The sequence below is a fragment of the Lepidochelys kempii genome, chromosome 9 (genome assembly GCF_965140265.1).
Source record: "Lepidochelys kempii isolate rLepKem1 chromosome 9, rLepKem1.hap2, whole genome shotgun sequence".
Classification (NCBI taxonomy): Eukaryota; Metazoa; Chordata; order Testudines; family Cheloniidae; genus Lepidochelys; species Lepidochelys kempii.
The window spans coordinates 16680536-16696904 of NC_133264.1; the positions used below are offsets into that span (position 1 = coordinate 16680536).

The window sequence follows — 16369 nt, forward strand, 5'->3', positions numbered from 1 at the left end:
CCCATTAATTTTAACAGGAATAAGGTGTTCAAATACCTTAGGCATCTTTAAAAAATCTGTTTAAAGTTTCAATATCTTGTCATGGTCAGAGCAACACCCAGATTCTTGTACCAGGATTGTGACACCAGAATCAATAAAACAACAAACCACAAACAACAAAGAATGATCTGTCATAGTGCATTTAATATATATTCTTCAGGACAATATTTTGACTGACATGAGTGAATAAGTAATTTTAATATTAAAAAGTAAATGACTTTGCCAACTTAAAAGCAGCTGCCATTAATGTCAATATTTATTACTTAGGCAACAATAGCATAAATGCTTTAAAGCTTCTAAACTTTATGCCTTGTTATTTAGGAGAGCTCCCTGGATCAGCATTCAGTGTTTGCTCTGACAAGTGATCTTAGTTGCAATTAGTTTAACATATTTGTATTAGTTTTGATGGCAGTCTGAATTTTTAAATCATTCAAGCGATTCACTCCTGGATTGTTTCTCCATGTAATTTTCCTAAAACTTTTCAGAATTAATGACTGCTGATTAATCTGGACACCTAGAAAAAGCATGCAACAGGTATATTGACTGCTCACAAGATGCAAAACCACAAAGCTGTATGTGCTAGCAGGTTTACTCTGTTGGTTGCATTAATCTAATTACAGCTACTGATTCACTTTTTCTACTCTGATATCAGAGCTCCTCACAAACATTAATGAATTTATCCCTGTGAGATAAGAAAGCATCCCTGTTTTACAATAAAAAATTAAGAGACTTGCCCACAACCACACTAAAATTTTGTGATGGTCAAGAGCAGAACCAAGATCTGCCAAGTTCTAGTCCAGTCCCATAATCACAAGACATTTTTCCTCTCACAAGAACAAAAATAATATACAGCATAAATATTTTAACATTTCCTCAGCAAGAGAGAAAAATCACCTAGAAATTCTCCATGGTTTGTCAACTAAAAACACACAATTTTTATTTAACTAAAAAAAAAAAGTAAAATCATTTTACTAGAATCTTTGTTTTAAACTTAGTCAGTGCAGGAGTACACAAAAAGGCCTGACCCAAAGTCCATTAAAGTCAACAGAAAGAGTCCCACTGATTTCAACAGGCTGTGAATCAGGCCCTAAATGTTACAATAGGAATATGTTCTGCTTTAATAGGAGAACTTGGCACAGAGGATTTGCAGGAACAGGTCCCAACATGTTTTCTTTTAAAACAATTTTTCTGGTGTTTTCACTTTCCCAAAGAGAGACTATACTGTATTTTTACAGTAGCTAGATAGGGGAAAGGCTTGTTTTCCTGAGAGAATCTGCCAAGCACACAAAGGATGTTTCATTTACATAAAAACAAATACCAGTATTTCCAGGTATATAGAATCTTGGTTCCATAATTCCCAAGTAATATACTGATGCTAAGGGCAGGGACAGTTATGGAAAAGTGGACCTACAAGTTTTAGGAATGCAAAAGTTTTTGGAATCCCGGTCCTACTATAGCCAATGGGAATTTTGCTATTCTTTTAATGGGGACCTGGATTTCAGCCCTAGTATTACCCCCCCCCCCCTCCAACCTACGTATTTTGTAGCAGGAAGGTTAGGTGTTTTTTGAAAACAAGCCATGAATGTTCCAGTGTCCTGTGTAGAACTATAATACTCAGAAAGGCCTTCCACAAAGGTTAAGTTCACACAGCATTGTAAATAAATACCATGAAAACAAGTGTTTTGACAGTACAGTTCTTTATTTGTATTTGAATGCACAATCTATACAGAATATTTACAAGGCATGAAAATGGAAAACAGCACAAAATACAATTGAGGTATAAGCTAAGAGCACAGTATGTCATGTTTCAATAAATATAATTCAAAATTTGTAAACTAAGTGACCAGATAGATGCATCTTGTTTTACTAAAACCATATAAAATATTGGTTAATCTCACGTGAGGTAGAGGACAGCTTTGCATGTCATGTAATGCAACCACAGCAATGCTAACCATAAAACTGTACATCATTGGCAGAAAATTAAAAATTGTTGAATGCACTGATCATTTTATCTCAGGCTTTTTACTAATTTCAGAATAGTTATTCCACTTGTTGCCTTGATTAGAGATATATTCTACAATGTTTTATCAGTTATTCTTTGTAATTGAAAGATTAATTATACTGCCATGTCAGCATCAATAAATACTTCCAATAGTGAGCATGAAAACACAAAAATAGATTTGGTCAATCACAGACCTTATAACCCTGGAAGGCAACAATAACTGCAGCAAAACATTTTTAGACAAACTTTTATATTTCCTAGAATTATTTTAAATACAGTACAACTGTGCTTTCCTTGTTTTCAAGTGAGGTATCTACATTTGAAGAAAAATATTTTATAGATTTTTATTACATTTAGCTGATTTTCAAGTGTTTTGCTTTCTTTTTAAAACCTTTTGATCTGCTGTGCTTGATGAAGAAATGTCTCAACCCACCAATTTTTCAAGCATTTTCCAACTGGAACAGTAACTCAGCAGAAAACAAAAATTCTATCCTTAATAATAATGGAGACATATCATTAAATGTACCATGCAGTTGGTAAGTTGGTGACTTTTACTTTCACAAAAGTGGCTACTAGGCAGAAAACTGACTGTCCTTTTGAACTAAAGGAGAAATGTAACCAATATAAAATATTAGAACCAACATTCCAGTAAGGAAAATGTGTAACTGCCTCTCATACTACAAATGCAACAAACAAATGTAACATTACTGAAATCTGCAGCTTTTTGTACTAAGATATTTTACTGTTGACAGCTTAGATAAAATTACTTAACCACTGCAAGCACAGAATTACAGGTAGGTGTACTTAAGTATTTTGTTAACTTTACCATACTATAAAAAGTTCTGTCATGTGGATTAATTACATAGATTAAGTGCAGGGGAAAAAATACAAATTCAATATTTTTACTGACTAGTCAAAATATATACCCTACTAACAAGAAGTAAATTTTAGGAAGCTGACTATGAAAGTATTTCAAGGCCAACTTTACAACTAATACTACAAAAATGTTTCTAAAATTTCTTATCCCATCATTATAGTTAATTGAAAAATTAATTTTTCAAATTTAATTTAATGCTTTTTTCAAACTAAAACCAAGAATGTATGAATAAAAAGTTGTTCGTGACTTCCAAAAGGTGGGCCTGAGCAGTGCCTGACAGGCCAACATACCAGTAGCTTTATACGCCCTCTAACTTTGCCTACTTCACTAACTGCATTTTACCTTTACTATATACAAATAATTTTACACCTAAGCTATTAATATATTAAATATAGAATAAAATTACTTCAAGAATGTAAAACAATTACTATATTTAGCCACATACTAAAGTTAAAGGGTAACTAAAGGATAACAAAAACTAAAGCAAAGCTTCTTTGAATTAACATCAAGATTTTGCTAACCTCTCTTTATCTAGTGTTAAATGATTGCATTTGTGAATCTGGGTGATTTTACAGCTTCCAACATTACAAAAGATTTACTACTCTTCTAAAGTCATTACATTTCTCTTGCAGAGTGGAGTGCACCTAATATATGAAAGTTTTCCTTTAAATTAAAATGTATATTAATAAACTAGGTATTTATGTTGAATACTAATTATTTTCTTCCAAAAGTGCTCTAGGCAACTTTGCTTCTAAGTGTTCATTAATGAAACTTTTAAAATTAAGAACATTTTAGTCTTTTTCTAAAAAATTAATATTAGGAAAATCTGGAAAACAAACTTCCTGTGTAAAAGACCAACATACAGAAACTAGAATCAAAACAAATTGCACTATTAATATATAAAATGAGCATCATAAGATTAAGAAACCAAGTTCATATTGACAGATTAACTTTTGCCAGCAGTCTCTCTAAATGGGCATTCCAAGTCTCTGCATACATTGTCAAATAAGCAATTTATCATAACTACTCTAAGTCAGTAAAACAGCTCAACATAAAACTATTTATTCTAGAACTTATACAGTATTTACAATTTACTAGAAAACTATCTTTCAATTACTATGGACACAAAACCTATGGCACATTTGTATATATTTTATTACCTAAAATCTGTGTAAAATTAAGTCTACACATGTGGAATTGTGTTATGCAAAGAACCTAAAATGGTTATTTCTTTACTCAATGTAGGAGGATTACAGTAATTTAAAACTTATTGTAATTTTAGAATTAAATGGTATATTTACAAAGTTACCTTTTAAAAGATTTTAATCAATTTTAAGTGGCATTTTGAGCCAATTATTTTATAATTAAGAGGCCATATCTGCAATGGGAATTGTTTTGCTAAAACTTACCACAGCTCCACCTCTGGTTGCAGTAATGGGAATACTAGTATAGACTGTAGCCACTAGCATTTTAAACACTGTATCATTTAGACGGGTTTTGAACAGAGTTAGATAGCATGTGATTACAACACTGGCAGATCCATGGAGCCCTGTCTACAGTAGCACTGGACTCCCATGGGTGTTACCACTGGTAAGTTGAAATAGTGGCAACAACAATGGGAAATTTTGCAGACATCACCTAGTATAGACAAGAGTCTAAAAGTGAAAATTGATATACTACTACTACTGTAATTATCCAGTGAGGACTCTACCCATTCAACAACTAACACATGAAATACTGTGGTAAATCAGATAGTATAAGAATATTAAACAACCCCTTTAGGTCCTATCTACACTGATGATTAAACTATGTGAGCCAACATGGTTTGAAGTGCAAGATGCACTCTGAAAAGTAAGTAAAAATGGCATAATGGGATTCTTTACTGCCTCAATGACATTCAGATCAAACATTTTCAGTTTACCAGAAAACAGGGTATTTTTCCCAGCTGTTAACTGGCACTCACAGCCTGAGACCTGAGAGCAAGCTGTGTTCTTTCAGGCTCCAACATCTAATAATAAGGATTTTGCAGTTGGAATGTGGTCAGCAGTTTTTTTGGTATGTAAACTAGACTAGAACACAGCTCACTCTCTCATAGCTGTATTGACTATGTATATAGTAGTAAGACTTTTGGGGGCGGGGGTCTTTAAAGCAAATAGACATGACTTTGAATACAAAAGCATATAAGGAGCAATCAGGCACTTTTGTCTCCACCCCATAGTCCCCTTTAAATAGTTTGGCTTGCCCAGATAGGGTAGATAGGTATACCTATTTTTAAAAGAATGATCCCAAGATGCCAGAGTGAAAATTTTGTGCTCTGTAATCCATAATAGCAAGGGACACGATGTTTCAAATTGCTTCATTTAACCTGCTTTAATCCTCAGTGTAGATGGGACATTAAGAATTTATTAAAATTCTAAAACACATATTCTTAATTTTATCTCTCCAAACTTGAACAAGCAGTATATGGCACATATGCCAACTTAATCTTTCTTTGTACAATATTTGCTACATTTGTGAAAAAATTAAAATGCATGCAAAGTTTTTAATTTTAGCTAATTCAGAACAAAAATGGAAGCAGACATTTTTACTCATGATTTTATCTAACACTAATTTAACTGTGGAGAGAACAACAAAGACACAAAACTATAGCAAAACTATTTCAGTTAACAGTGGACTCAGATTATGGAACATGGAACTACTAAAAGTATTTCTAATCAACAACAACTAAAGTCTGTCATGAGAGATCCTTCAAATTTTTTGGAAAGAAGTAAGAGACTGTATTCTTTCACCCAATTTTGTAATAATGCATTTAATATGTCAGGATTCTAATAATAAGGGATTCTAAATCCAATCCTTTGTGACCAGGATTTTTCAACATTAATGTCAAGTATACCAATATAGGGATTCTGTACTTCTATCCATTTTTAAATATTATGGTTGAACATGCAGTATTTTTGAAGATTATGGTAATATTTGCCATGTTGTTTAACCACACAAAGTACCAAAATGACTTTCAAAGTGTCATAGCTCAAAATTTGATGTTTTTTTAAAACTTTTTACTAATTACCTAAATGTCAATAAGGCCTGTTTCTACATACCAAAAGAAATCTGTAGAGAAGAGAGACTTTTGGATATCAAAGTAACTAACATATATGAATGATAACAATTGTTATTCTCCAGAGCATTAATATTTTCAAAACAATGTTAATTATCCAAATGTTGAGGGTTTCTACAATACAGCCCCCATTTTATTTTAAAGACTTTCTTCAATAGTTGTTACCTGAAAAGGATTGGGGGGGGGGGGAGTGGGGAGAGAGAGAGAGAGATGGGATGGGATGGGATGGGATGGAGCAGAGGGAAGGAGATTTTTAAACTTTAAAATACACAGGATTCCATTTCAGTTGTTCCTTTTCACACTGAAATGCATAATGTTATCATCCTCCAAAATGCCAACAGAATATCACAACTTAGATTTTGAAATTCTTTCATCTTGATAATGGACATTTAATAGCAACTATTAAAAACAACAGTTTGAAAATTCTTACAGATGAAATTATGGAAAAAAACCTCTGGCTATTATATTTCTGATGGTCAAATCTCCCTTTATCAGCATGTAAACATGCAGCATTAATTTACAAATGAAAAGCTGCCCTTATTGTCACTTAATTTCTTACTGTAACCCTAAATTCTGCTTTTCTATTTTAAGTTTAGAAAAGATCATAATTAAAAAAAATACATTTCTATAACTGGATATCCAATAGACAGCAAAATAAAAATGACCACAGTATATTTTAAACATACAATGCTGCTTTCAAAAGGTGCAGAGTCCTCAAGACTGCATTAGAAATATAGGCAGAAACTGTCTGTTCTTAAACAAAAGGTTTCATATTGTTAATAGCTGTCTGAGAAAAAACACCAGTACAAATAAATGCAGATTTTCATTAGTTAAGAAAATCTAAAAATGTATATCAAGATATATATCATCACCTTGGTTTTCAGTTTGGGAACTAGAAATACCTTGTCTTATCATACAGATAAATTGCGCACAATTCAACTACAAAAAACCCAGTTTGAAGGGTACAAGTGAGTTTCCCGCTACCAACTTCTATTTTCCTTTTCCATTCTTTGAAGATTTCAAAATCTGAAGCTTCAATTCCTTAATCATCATCTCTAACTTTTCTCTTGCTTCTCGTTCTTGTCTCAGTTCATCTTGGAGCTCTTGTCTATCTGCCTCTGCATGATCCAGTCTCTGTCTCAGTTCTGCCAACTGCACAAATAATTAAAAAGAAAGGAGAGAGCAATTTTTACATATATATTTGTAAAGGCCAAGTATTCATTTAATGAACCAGCTGATTAACGTTGTAAGTATCAGATAAAAATATTTCAGATGAACAATGTGTCTCAGATCAGGTCACAAAGACTTTTTTAAAATAAAGAATCTTTTTCAAAAAGTTGCCATGTACTAGTACACTATTGGCAACAATGTAGTACTATACATGCATACCCACCCTGGTACAATACAAGTAGATCCCCACATTGTGTATATTTAGATATGTTTTCATATTAGTATATGAACTGTCATACCACATCATATCATTAGTACATGTAATCAGATATTAAGTCTCTACCGGTGGTCAGTACCAGATGCTTTTCATATCCCATATTGTATCCCACTGTTTTTGTTCTCTCCGTTTAATTGTCTTGCCTGACAAAATGCTACTTTATTCCGTAAGCATTAATTTTAATGTGCCTCTATAACTAAGGATGTCACCAGAATAAGACATGATGGTATGGTCAGTTATGATTACCTTTAGTGCAAACCAAAGAGAACTGTGCAAACTAAAGAGAAGATGACTATTTAAATTACCTACATAAAAACGTATAAGTTAAAACATGAGCATACATATAGCACAAATATTTTGAATAATATAAAATCAATGTGCTTACTTCACAAAGAAAGCCATGCTAAGTGAAAAATATAATGTAAAATACCCCAAAGCCAAGACATTCATAGTTATAGTTCAAACTCACTAGAGTGATAGAGAATTTAAATTAATTTGCAACATCAAGTCACCTATTGTTGCAAAGATAATGACCCCAATAATACCAAATCATTCTTGGCAAACTGATTAGTGCATACACTATATTCTTGGGATTATATACTTTCATTTCAATGTCACATGTCTATCATGCTGGAAACTCATACCCCCAGTTAACTTGGTCGCCATGAGCACGCACACACTTCTCTCCTTAACAGTCAATTCAATATGTTCAGTATATTGCATTACTTAATATTGAAGGTAAACTGAAGAACCTGATGACCAGTTATGCAAATGATACAATAATGCCAGGCTACAAGTTCTCTCATAGAATTCTTTGTTCATTTCTGGCAATGACACTGATGAAGATTTTGTTGAACTGATAGCTTGAGGAGGTGATCTGTTAGAGCTGGTTGGGACATTTTGACAAAAACATGACATTTTTGCGTTCTTTTCAATTTTCCAAATACTTAGTAATTGGTGACTTTGAAGGCCTTTCCCCGCCCCCCGCCCCCCCCCCACACACACACTATTCTGCTAAGGAATAGTGTTCCATGTACAATGAGTGTTGTGAAAGAAGATAAAGAAATATCTCCCAATACTGAACTGAACTAATTTATCCCTGAGTCTCCCCATTCTTTTTTTAAAGATATGGACGCATTTTTGAAAAGTGACATTAAGCCTAATGCAGTAAAAACAAAGAGCAGAAACGAGAGAAATCAATCAGACATTGAAGCCATTTACTATAGAACTGTAATATAAATATAACATTGCTTTGGGTTTTGTTTAGAGTGTCTCTTACATTCAAACTCCTTTCCCCCCCCAAAGGAATGATCATGGATTCAAGTGTCTTAGTCTAGATTTTTCCTCCCCTCCATTCCTCTCCTTCCACAAAACTCTTTTTAGGACAGAAGTGGGAACTGGAGAAGCCTGCTGATGTCGTTGGCTTTTTTTGTGGGAGCTCGGCCAGCTTGATCAGAAGGGTACTTTAAGCAGTGATGACAGTTATACTCCTGCTCCCTATCTGACTCATGTATATAGATAATCCAATAATTTATCTCTAACAAAAGGGCTTTATGAAATCTGGAGAACTTCAAGATTAAACTTGGTAAGTTTATGGAGGAGATGGTACGATGGGATAACATGATTTTGGCAATTAATTGATCTTTAACTATTCATGGTAAATAGGCCCAATGGCCTGTGATGGAATGTTAGATGGGGTGGGATCTGAGTTACTACAGAGAATTCTTTCATGGGTATCTGGCTGGTGAATCGTGCCCACATGCTCAGGGTTCAGCTGATTGCCATATTTGGGGTTGGGAAGGAATTTTCCTCCAGGGCAATTGGAAGAGGACCTGGGGGTTTTTCGCCTTCCTCTGCAGCATGGGGCACAGGTCACTTGCTGGAGGATTCTCTGCACCGTGAAGTCTTTAAACCATGATTTGAGGACTTCAATAGCTCAGACATAGGTGAGAGGTTTATTGCAGGAGTGGGTGGGTGAGATTCGGTGGCCTGCATTGCGCAGGAGGTCAGACTAGATGATCATAATTTTCCCTTCTGACCTTAATATCTATGAGTCTATGAGCTGGGCACTGACACAGGTGTAAGCATTTTCTAATTGTTCTGAAGTATGCCAGGCACAGATGACCAAGCTGCTTTGAATTTAGAACCATGCCATTTAGAACCATTTATGGCACTTTCTCCTTTAGTACTGACCTCTTTCTTCATGATCAAAGCCAATTAGATGGTCCTTTGAAAGTGGCAGGCTGTTAGCATGGACTCCTTGACTACTGTGCTTTTGTGGAGAGCAGGTAACAGGTGCAATGAAATAATATGCATAATGCCACTGTGATGTATGCAGTGCAGGAGCCAGGAAGAGAGCCTCTGATTTCACTTTCTTGCAGGATTCCAGCCATTTGGAAGGATCCACTGGCAGTCTAGTGATACTGGCTAAACTACTCCACCGTACTTTGTAGGGAACTGGTGGCAAGTGTGGTAAAATGGCAGATTAGACTAGACCATTTTGCTACACTCACTGAGGGAGCCAGGAAGAAGGGACTTCCACCCACAACACCCTCAGGCTGGTCTAGAAGGAAGAACAATGATCCAGGTAAGCTCTGAATTCCGCTTTTTCTTGGTTTCCCAGCAGAAGGATATTTCTCACAATTTAAAGCTCTCAGAGGTAGAGAGCACAGCCTGCAGATGCTTTCTATGATAGAAATAGTGAACTGAGGATCTCTGGAATGCTACATCCAGCCTATGAAGAAATCACTGTTCAGAAGAATTATATTTCACTCAGATGCGTCTGTGACTGATGCTGACGGGTATGGCCAAAATCAATTGCTAGTAACGTAGAAATAATTAGACAAGAACGCTTGAATGAGCTGTACTGTCCCATTGAACCACACAGCTAAACAATTGGGAGTTTACGTGAAAAATGTGTTTAGCCTCATAAATCTAACTTTTTAAAAAACGCTTTGGAGAATAATTTACTATTCGTGCCCTCCAAAGAATGTAAACTATACAAAAAACACACGGAACATAATTATCTTCATAAATCAGAATACGCTGTTATCTGCAGTAATGGGGCTTGTACCAGATGTTTAGTAAATTGGACTACACACCGAAAAGATTACTTCTGACAGCAGAGTTTAGGAATCCTACTGAGCAGAATGTCATGAAATTAAGCTCAACAGAAAGGATTTCTGATCCTAAATCAAACACTTCTTCATTCAGCCAGTGGCTGCTTTTCATCTGGTGGTAGTTTTAGTATAGTAAGGGAAGTATAATATAATTTTACTGACAAGTTGACCACAAAATTTATCGACTTTGGGTTTTAGAATTTGTTTTTAAATAATTAGGATGACTAGATCTCTATGACAGAGGATCTGAGACCTGAAATAATTAAAGTTTCATGGCAAGCAAAATTAATAAACAAAATATTTAGAAGAGTCAGACTCCATGCTGCCTGATGCATCCAGCAGGATGACAGACGCTAGCTCCTATAGAAAAGAACAATGATATAGATTAAAAGTTATTTAGTCTAAAGAAGTGAAAGTCTAGCTTTTGACATAGCAGCTTTTGACATAGCGGCGTTGGAGACAGGAAAGCTGGGGGAACTTCCAGAGGTAACGAATCGGGAGACATCATGGGATGAAGAACTCAGACTATGGCCTTCCTCTCCAATAGGACTCTTAATCAAATGCTTCTATGAAAAGTAGAGGTAGCCTCACCTAATCCTATAGTGGACTCTGACACCAAGGGAAGCTGTCAGTCTAACCAAAGTGTGGCCAGAGAAGTGGTTACTTCCAAAAAATATAAGTATTCTTTTTTTCTCTACAACTAAAATAAGAATATTTTATTTTGTTTAGTTTACAAGTGCAAATCTAAATGTATTAAGCAAACCATTTTTGTTTTAATTGCATTTTCTCCTCATTTTTAAAAATTCTTGTTTTTATTAAATTACTGTGGTATGGGTCATTTAATGCAGGCATCCCCCAAAAGAAGAGAACTGCATAATCTCTAGGGAGAGATGATGAAGGATAAAGAGTTTCTGTACCCTATGTCCCCTTCAACTCTGGTCAGCAGGCATGGTGAGGTGTGCTGCCATTAGGTGAACAAGAGAGGAAAGACCAAAGAAGATGAAAGCTGGCAGTGGTACAGGTAACACACTCTTCATAGTAAAAGTTTAAGAGCTGAGCTGCCAACAGCCTAGTACAATTAACTTTATTTGGCAATTTCATAATTAAGTAGGTGGTGCTAGACAAAACACAAGACAGATTTCAAGCAGTGTTTTTTTCCTTACCTGTGCTGCATACTCAGCTTCTTTGTCCTTTTCTAAATTGGAGTCACAGGTACACTTTTGTCTCATCACCTGTTCCAGTTTTTTCTCCAAGTCTCTCTGCTCAACATAGAATTCTTCCATTCTTTGAGCATGCTCAGTTTGCAAAGACTCAAGTTCTTTCTGTAAATTCTGCTGCTCCTCAGTTAGTTCCTTCATAACTTTAGAGTTACTTAACATTTCCACTTCCTGTCAAGAAATGATGACGATTATACACAGAGTGATTCTAAAATCACTACAATCAAAATCATTGTTTCTATTAATTTAAATGGGTATCTGGAAATACTGAGGAGAAAAACAGAATGTCCACTTTGCTGCTGTGTAAATAGGAGTGTTGAATTCTGTAGTCATTATGCAATATAACAAAGTGGTATTGTCAAACACCCAGAGCTTCCAAAAACAAATTCACAGGTCGCAAAAGTGAACCTATGTGAGCAGCAATTTCATTTTATAAACCAATTAAAATAATAAGAACATTACATTTGTTCTTTTATATAAAAATGCAGAGATCAAAATGGGCTGCCTTGTGGCAGCTTAGCAAGTCAGTATTTTTTCTGGATATTGCCTTCTTTTCCTCTGTAGTTTGAATATGTTTTTTAAATGAAAGCTAAGTCTTTGAACCAGGTGTAATCAAACTAGTGATATATACCAGAGTCTGCAAGCAGCCTGAAATAGCAGCTCTGGGAGGCGTGAGCTGTCCCATTTTACCTCAGTTGTGTTGATTCTAAAGTCAATTATACCAGTGTTAAAGTGCAAATTAACTACTTTATCGCTGGTCAAAGAACATGAAACAAAGACAACGATCAACTGACAAAAATGCATGCAAAGCATGCAAGAAAGAGAGAGAATCACATTATGAAGATATGAACAACCTGATGTAAGTGGCATCTTGCTTTGGGGCCTGAAGTGGGCAGAGTTTAGTTTGTGATTAGAGCTTATGATAATTACATTTAGCTTTTTCTTCAATTCAGTCCCTGTACTACTATTTCTCTGATAAGTATCTATGGAAGAGAGGGTTTTAAGGCTAGCTATGGAGAGCTGCGGAGGTCTCTGCTACCACAAATAGAAGGGAAAGAAATCTTCTGTATTTAAATTAATCTTGCCTTAATTTGAATTTAACAAAGAAGCAGAGCCGAACTGGTGATGACAATAGACTTTCAAGGGGAGAGATATTTTTCTGCTCCAAAGGGAAAAACAGACAAACTTTGCTGGAATATTTAGTTAAAAAGCTACTACAAAAGGGAAACCGTTGTAAGCAGCCTAAACAGTAAATATAATCATATTTCAAGCTAGCAGAAGTGGTTAACTTAAAACTAAAGTACTACATGGAACCAGAGAGGAAGATAATATTTATACTTTCACAAAAGTTTATTTTTGTTTAAATACCAATACATAGCATCTTTCATCCACAGATCTCAACGCACTTTACAAAGGTAGATAACTATCATTTTTCTCCATTTTACAGCTGTAAAAACTGAAATATGGAAAAGTAAACTGACTTGCACAAGGTCACAGTGAGACAGTGAAAGAGCTGATGACAGAACCCAAACCTCCTGACTCCAAGTCTGGTGCCCTAGGCATTGAACCATAAAACTTCCCTGCACCTCTGAAATAAGTCTCGTACCTGGTGCTAGTGCCCATTATAAAAACCAAACATTTACCAAACTGTGGCACTAGAGGGAAGGACTGGTGAAAAACTATATTGTGGTGCATGGGATCAGAGTCAAAATTTCAAAAGCCATCATATGATGGTAAAAACCTTTGTGGGATCAGCCAAACCACAACCAACTAAACAGAAAAGTTGATGGTTTGGAGCACAAAGGAACAGAAAGTATATGGGCCAAAGAGAGGCCCAGGACAATCAAGTGCAGTGTTTTTAGCCACAAATGAATAACTCTGGAATAAATTTCACAAAAATCTAGAACAAAATCATAACAGATGAACAATGACCTAGAGCAACTCAATCCTTTGCTGAATCCCATGTTCAATCCACCTGAAAAGACAGACTTGCCTGATGAGAAGTGATTCAACCCTACTGGAGTTTGAAACACTATTTAATAGTTTTTGACAAATGTTTATTTTTTAACTCTTGGTGCTGAAGAAAAAAATTAAGATTAAAATTAACACACATTCTAATTAAAAAACAAGCATTATAAAAATCAATATAGTACATATTAAATGGATTAAAAACTGGCTGACAGATGTCAAAACACAATTGTTAGTAGGAAGTCATCAATGAGTGGCATGTTTTTACTAGGGTTCTACAAGGATCAATTCTTAGCACTGCGCTATTCAGTATATATTTTTGTTAAAGATCTGGAAGAAAGATAAAATCACTGTTGATAAAGTTTGCAAATGGCACAAAGATTGGTGGAGTGGAAATAATGACATCATTTATACAGAACACTCTAGATCACTTGGTATTCTAGGCACAACAGACAACTTGAGTTTTAATACAGCCAAATGCAAGATCTTACATCCAGGATGGAAGAATGTAGGCCATATTTACGGGATGGGGGGACTGAATCCTGGAAAGCAGTGACATTGAAAAGGACTTAGGGATCAGGGTAGATAACTAACTGACATGAGCTTCGATATGCATTGGCAAAAGTCTAACAAAATCCTTTTGGCTGTATAAAGCGGAATATCAAATAGAAATAAAAAGATGTCATCTCTTTATATGGACTGGGTGGGACTACTGCTGAACAGTGTGTTCAGTTTTGATGTTCACACCTTAAGATGACGTTGAAAATTGGAAAAAGTTCAGAGAATTGCTAGAAGAATAATTTAAGGTTTGGAGGACATGCTTTATAGACGGAGACTCAATCTCTTAAAGAGCTCAATCTATTTTACTGAAGTAAGGGTTAAGAGGCTACTTGATCACAGTCTGTAAGTTCCTACACAAAGGGAGAAGACTCCTGGTACTAGTGGGCTCTTTAATCTAGCAGGCAAAGGCATAACAAGATCCAGTGTCCAGGAGTTCAAGCTAGAAAAATTAAAACGGGAAATCATGCACTTTTAAGAGAAAAACAATGAAAGCACTTAACCACTGGAACATCGTATCAAATGTGTGCTTTCTCCATTGCATAAAGACTTTAAATCAAGATTTGATGTTTTCTTAAAAGATATGGTCTAGTTCAGTCATAAATTATTGGGTTTAAGGCAGGAATTACTGGGTGAAGTTCAATGTTTTGTCAGACTAAGTGATCATAAAGGTCCTTTGTGGCCTTAATCTGTAATTCTATGAAGATGTGAGTATGGCTGGGGAGAATGTATTTACCTGCTAACTGAACTAGAGAGTTAACACAGTGAAATTACTGAAACCCAGATCTTGCAATTTACTCTGTGTAGGAACAAGGATCTGCCCACACTGAACCAGTTGCAGGATCAGTGCTAATATTTATTCATTCAGAGTAAAGATTACCACAGTGTCAACAGGACCTATACACCAATGACAGTGCTAAACTTTATCACAAGGTTTAAGAGGGACTCAAGTAGAGCAAAGGTCCTTGTGCAAATGTAGATGCAAACTTCAGGTATAAACAAACACAAAACTCTATTTCATACTAAACTAAATAAGCATGAAATTCACCCCACTGCAGAGGGCCTGCACAAAGCCTTGGGCACCATGCAAGCCCTTAACTTCTGCAATGGGCTGAATTTCAGTCTCATTTATTATTAAATTATATTTTCAGGTACATAAGGCCTAGTGTAAAATTTGGTATACAAATGTAGTGTGCATGCATAAAAATTGTGTGAATACAACTTTAGCAAGAATATTAGGTAACTATTTTTGTAAAGCCAATGCTGTTTAATTCTAGTTAACAACAGAAATATCCTGTAAAAAAAAGAAATTTAAGTACAGTACCTGAACTGTTTTTTAAAATATATTACACTACTCTGGAAATGACATTTTATTATTGCTGAATTAAATCTTAGCTATCAATGAATACAGCATTGATACATTATTTCAAAAGCAAGTGTACCATATTGTACCACACACAAAGATAAAAGTCAAAGCTTTTGTTATCTGTCAATTCTAAACGCCAATGATAGCTCGAAGAAGGTTGAGATTTTTCTATTGACCAAACCTCCTCAATTTTTCTACCACAGATATAAACTCAAAGCATAGTTTTATTCATTAAGAATTCTTCCCTTTTGTTAATTTTACTTAATAGGTCAAAAGCCTAAGACATGATCTGACAGTATGTGAGAGGTAATCTTAAATTTTATTCAAAACTGAGTCAAATAATTATTGTTCAACTAGCTAGCAACTTGCAGCTCATTTGAAATGGTTAAATGTAGATTTCAGAGTAACAGCCGCATTAGTCTGTATTCGCAAAAAGAAAAGGAGAACTTGTGGCACCTTAAAGACTAACCAATTTATTTGAGCATAAGCTTTCGTGAGCTACAGCTCACTTCATCGGTTAAATGTAGAGTAAATTATGTCAACTGCTAGTGAAACAATATTAGACAAAGGAAGTTTCTATTCCGGTAATGGTTTAGACAGCAGCAAGATCTTAAACTATCTGGCATGTGATAGAAAAAAAACAAGGTTTGAATACAGTCAG

General features: G+C 35.1%; 1 protein-coding gene across 2 annotated transcripts in view; it reads right to left on the minus strand.

Moving 5' to 3' along the window:
* Nucleotides 1-1733: 1733 nt before the first annotated feature.
* The window catches only part of SKIL (SKI like proto-oncogene), a 35487-nt gene continuing 20851 nt past the window's right edge, over nucleotides 1734-16369 (minus strand). Inside the window, exons 6-7 of one of the 2 annotated variants that reach the window (XM_073359408.1) lie at nucleotides 11763-11987; nucleotides 1734-7185 (exon numbers count right to left, since the gene is read on the minus strand). In XM_073359408.1, coding sequence (XP_073215509.1) covers nucleotides 7024-7185; nucleotides 11763-11987 — 387 coding nt within the window. In that variant the 3' untranslated portion in view covers nucleotides 1734-7023. The remainder of the gene's footprint in view (nucleotides 7186-11762; nucleotides 11988-16369) is intronic. The other variant, XM_073359409.1, reaches the window with a different exon arrangement.